The 5030-nt window shown below is 43.8% G+C and overlaps 1 protein-coding gene across 1 annotated transcript; it reads left to right on the top strand.

The window, feature by feature from the left end:
- The first annotated feature begins 1402 nt into the window (after nt 1–1402).
- Nucleotides 1403–4556, top strand: LOC139181290 (uncharacterized). Its single transcript, XM_070784246.1, has 3 exons — nt 1403–2262; nt 3019–3217; nt 4208–4556. The coding sequence occupies exons 1-2, from the start codon at nt 1626–1628 to the stop codon at nt 3174–3176; spliced, it is 795 nt and encodes a 264-aa protein (XP_070640347.1). The 5' UTR covers nt 1403–1625; the 3' UTR covers nt 3177–3217; nt 4208–4556.
- Nucleotides 4557–5030: the final 474 nt, after the last annotated feature.

The raw sequence follows: 5030 nt of genomic DNA, 5'->3' as shown, positions 1-5030 counted from the left end.
GAGGTTGAAACAGTTGCTCATATGTGATCTATGCACTTTATCTTTTTTTCTTTATATTTATATATATATATAAAGAAAATAAACATATATATATATATATATATATATATATATATATATATTATTGACATATAGTTGCCTTACAAAGTTCCAGGGGCACAGCAAGGTGATTCAGTTATATATATACACATATATTATTTTTCAGTTTATTTTCCATTATAGGTATTTCAAGAGATTGACAAAGGGACTACACTTCCCAGTGCTATATAGTAAAACTTTGTTGGCTGTTGCACATCTTTTTTTAAAATTAGAAATCTAGCATTCTATTCATACTAAGTCAAACAAGTGGAATCAAAATGTCATAAATATTTTAGGCAAACATTAATAAGTTTTCTAAAATATATATTATACGTACTAGTGAGTAACTATTACTCACTTAATACCATTGTACCATGAGTGGTCAACACAAAAGTAGTAGAATTCTATATCACCAAAGCTACCATTCAAGAGGAAAACCTGACACATATCAGAATTATCTTAGAATTTTTTGAAAAATGCCAAGGTATTGCTTTTATTCTCCAAAGCTACAGCTATGTTGCTAATGAGCAGCCATGCTTAAAATCAACTGGACCATATGATGATCTTGTAGTTTTACGTAGTTTGTTTCATTTTTTTCTATTTCATATTCAGTGCTCCCATTTAATTCAGTTTATGTTTTCCAATTTCTCCATCTCTTACCTTTGATGTTCTTTCTCAAGCCTTTATGAAGTTTTTAAAATAAGTGTATCTCTGATGACCTGAGCTGACACAAGGTGTCAACTGGGGACCACACCCAGCTTCCCATACCCCAGGGTGCCGCCTATAGAGACACTGCCATTTCGTTTTTGCAATGGTACAATGTAAAGGACAGAGAAGGCAATGGCACCCCACTCCACTACTCTTGCCTGGAAAATCCCATGGACGGAGGAGCCTGGTAGGCTGCAGTCCATGGGGTTGCTAGGAGTGGGACACGACTGAGCGACTTCACTCACTTTTCACTTTCATGCATTGGAGGAGGAAATGGCAACCCACTCCAGTACTCTTGCCTGGAGGATCCCAGGGATGGGGGAGCCTGGTGGGCTGCCGTCTATGGGGTCGCACAGAGTCGGACACGACTGAAGCGACTTAGCAGCAGCAGCAGCAGCAGCAATGGAAAGGAAGGGACTCCTGTGGGCTCAAAGTATGACCTGGTGCTGGAAGGCTCCCATGCAATCTGAAAGCCTTGATCACTCATTGGACGGCAGTCATGCCAATCCTGGCCTCCTGGCAAATGAGCTTAGAGCTGGCGCTGGAGGAAGTGGTCGCGGTTGACCCTTCCAGCTCCACCTACCGTCACCAGCCCATCAGGGTCTTTCCCGCCTTGACTGCCGCCAGCTCAGCTTCAGTCTTGGTGGGCCGATCTGCGGGCCACCCCCTCACCATTCCTGTTGTGGGGCCCACACCAGCCACTCCCAGACTCCTGTTCCCTGTGCAGCCGACGTCTCTGCTGTCCCCACCCCCACCCTGCGGTCCCACTGCCAACAGCGTGTCCTCACCGCAACACTCAGCTGGGCGGCCGCCATCTTCCCCACAGACATCACTGGAGGATGATCACTGTTTGGCACGTCTCTCCTGCCGTGTCTGCCACAGAGGAGCACGACTGGATCCCAGGTGGCCTGGAGAGAGCTGGTGGCGGGGCGGGCCGCGACCCCAGTCTCCTTGGGGTCCAAGCATCTGCTTGGGAGGGGACGGAAGGAGTCGAGGAGGCCACGGCTCTTCTGGCTTCCTTGGAGGTCTCCAGAGCCCTTCCCAGGGAGCAGGGTTGGCCACAGGCTGCAGTGGAAGAGGAATGTGGTAGAGAGCCGTTAGAGGAGTTGGAGATGGAGGAAGATGTAGAGATGCAGGAGGACGAGGAAGAGGGTGAGATTGACTTCGACTTGGAGAACTTGGAGGAGGAGGAGCACCTGTCTGTAGAGGGCGAGGAAGAGGAGGACGAGAATGAGCAGGAGGGTGCGGCAATGGTTACAGGCCTTGGGTTCTTCGTGGAGACGTTTGGGCCCCTGTTCTGGAGTCACGTCGACTCCTTTCTACACAATTTCCGTAACAGCAGACATGTCCTGTTCTGGCCTCACACTGACCGCCTGCTGGCCAGAGGCCGCTCCCAGCCACCCTCGGACCCTGGAGAAGGTCTGGTGCCTCCTCAGGAGCAGGAAGACCTGGGAGAGGGAGGCAGAGTCTTGCAGGGTGAGTACCCGGTGGAGGGCGCTCCACCCTGGGAGCTGCGGGATCCTGCGGAGGGGGTTGCGTCCTAAAAGACAGAGGAACCAGCAGTGGAGGCTGAGTTCTGAGCGAGAAGCCCTGAGTGCTGCCTCTGAGACTGGGAGGTTGAGGCCTGTGATCCCGGAGGGGCTGAGGCGGGCAAGTGGTGGCTGAGCCTTCAGGCCCTTGTGGGGCCATTGAGCTCAAAGGCAGGTAGGTCTCTAGCAGTCACGCAGTGGGTTAGAACTCTCAAAAACCTCCGGGCACAATTTACACAAGTGGAAGCCCAGTTCTGGAGACCTTCATGGTCTCGAGAAACAGCATGCTGCCTTCTCCCAACCTAGAGGCAAACAAGTGGCATCCCTCCCTGTTGGTCAACGGCTTTAACAAATGTGAATATTCTCGGTAGGAGGATCTGAGAAAATGATGACATAGCACAGGGACACTTTTCAGCGATTGAGGAATCTGTGAGTGTCCCCATAGAATTTGTCTTTAAGTCAAACGAACATTTTTTTCCATTGAAGCTCCGACAAACACATACAAAATGGTATCAGTATCAAATGATTCGGATCCCTTCTCCACAGGGGCCAGAAATAATCAGAGAGATCTGTGTACCGATCTACTGGAAAGAGGGGAAAAACATTTGTGAACATTGTCAAGCAGCAGACATGATGGGGGGCTAGAAATGTATCCAGGTATTATTTGTTGTTTCTTTCATTAAACCTATTTCTCTTCTCTCAGGCCTAGACTCTGCTGCTGGTTTTAAGTTGGGATATTTTCCCTGCCAACTTTTGACCCCAATGTCTGCATCATTCTGCCCCAATGATGAGGGTGAGGATCAGTATGAAAACACTGATGAAGAGGAAGAGGATGGAAATGAAAAACCTGAAGGACTCTAAATGGATGTGGTCTCAGCAAAGAGCAGCTCTGGATAATACAGGTATTGTTGTATAGGCTTTCGTACGACATAACCATTCCTGACACATACCTGTTACTAACAGCTTTATATTTTTTAATTTTTCTTCTGTAAAGTAAATAAGAAAATTGTTGAAATTTAATTTTGGAAAAACAGTTTATTGTTAATAATGTTTTCTAGATAATGTAGGAGGCAGTATGTTCTGAAATGTATTTCATTTATAGCCACAAGTCCTTTGTCCTGTAGCTTTAAGTCTACTGTAGTTGGGGAATTTATCAGACCTGGAAATGGAGACCAGTGCTTGTTTAGAGAATAGTCACCAGAAGCAGCAGCTAAAGTGACTAGGCCATGCATTAGCTGTGTCATCATCACCTGGCCACAGAATTGTAGTCTCTTGTACTGACAATGACTTTGAGAAAGCGATTCCTTACAAAGTAGTAAGATGTTAAGGGTTTCAAGAGAAGTGCATTTCAGGATTAATTCACAAATATTAGTTCAATTTAGGTTTTTTATTCAAAGGAAAAGAAAACTAGTCTCAGTAATATTATTGGTTGTCACTGAGTTGATAATTAAATCTTTGTTTCTCTTTCCTCTATTCATTCATCTTTTGGTCTCTCTCACTCACTCTCTCACTCTTTCTTAGTTTTCATGCATGTGGATGTTTGATAAAGCCTCATCCTCATTTTACACATGTGGAAACTGAAGGTCTCTAAATATAAGGGATTGATGATTTGTGCAAGGGAACACCAGTTTTTAAGGTAGAATGACTTATTTAAATCACCGTGTGGCCTTTCAAGGAAACAGCAAGCATTTATAGTGGTGGGCAAGAGGGAGATAAGTTTTGCGTGAGCAATGATGTGCACCCTGATCACCAAGGGTCTGGGTTACAAGAAGGAAACATTTTTGTTTTCTCCTTGTTGAGAAAATAGATGTACATAGTATTGACTCATATTTAGAAAGTCACTGCATGTTATTGAGGTACAATTGTTAACTGGCTCTTATTTCATCCTACAGTGGGAAGGCATAGAAAGAAGCAGACAGCAAAAGACAAGATGAATTTGTTCTTCATGGATATTCTTGTTTTCATTAGCCTGAAATACTAATTTTGTTTCAAAGTTTCAACCGCCCAAAATGATATTAACTACTGACATCTGACTTTACTGTTACCTTTTACAGATAATTGATAGTATTGTTCACATTGGAAATAAAGCTTGTTTGAAATTAATTCTCCCTTAGCCCAGTCAAGTTGACACGTAAAATTAACCATCATAATTCCTGTGGAGAATACTCACCCTGTACATTGCCCATGAGATGACATACTTACAGGACGATGACCTTCCACCTATAACAAAGACAATTTGAACAGCTCCTAGGTGTCAGGTTGCTCTAACAAACACATTTGTTAACAAATGTATTTTCTTAATTAAGAATGAAATGGATAACATGTTTATAAAATAGTCTTTGAAGATAAGTTTGAGAAAAAGGTATTCTAAAGGCCAGTGACTAGAGGCCCATCCCTTTGTCTCCATTTATTCTGCTCCTGCCCAAGGTCAAGATTGATTATCTCTAGCTTGGATCATTAACAGCCTCATTCTCTGATTTTCTGCACTTTCACTATGATGTGTCTAGGAGTGAATTTTTGTTTTTTATCCTGCCTAGAACTCACTGAGCTTTTAGAATCTGTGCATTTCACTTGCTCTGAAAAATCCTTGGCCATCATTTTCTTCCCCATTTCTCTCTACTGTCTTTCTGGGATTTGAATTAAACATATACTTTGTATGTCTTATCCTACTTTTTTTCATATTAATCTATTTCTCCAGGCAGAATTCTGGATGAT

This window comes from Bos indicus, chromosome X (assembly GCF_029378745.1).
Source record: "Bos indicus isolate NIAB-ARS_2022 breed Sahiwal x Tharparkar chromosome X, NIAB-ARS_B.indTharparkar_mat_pri_1.0, whole genome shotgun sequence".
NCBI classification, from domain to species: domain Eukaryota; kingdom Metazoa; phylum Chordata; class Mammalia; order Artiodactyla; family Bovidae; genus Bos; species Bos indicus.
Note: the sequence above shows the minus strand (reverse complement) of the source record. Positions and strands in the feature narration are given on the sequence as shown.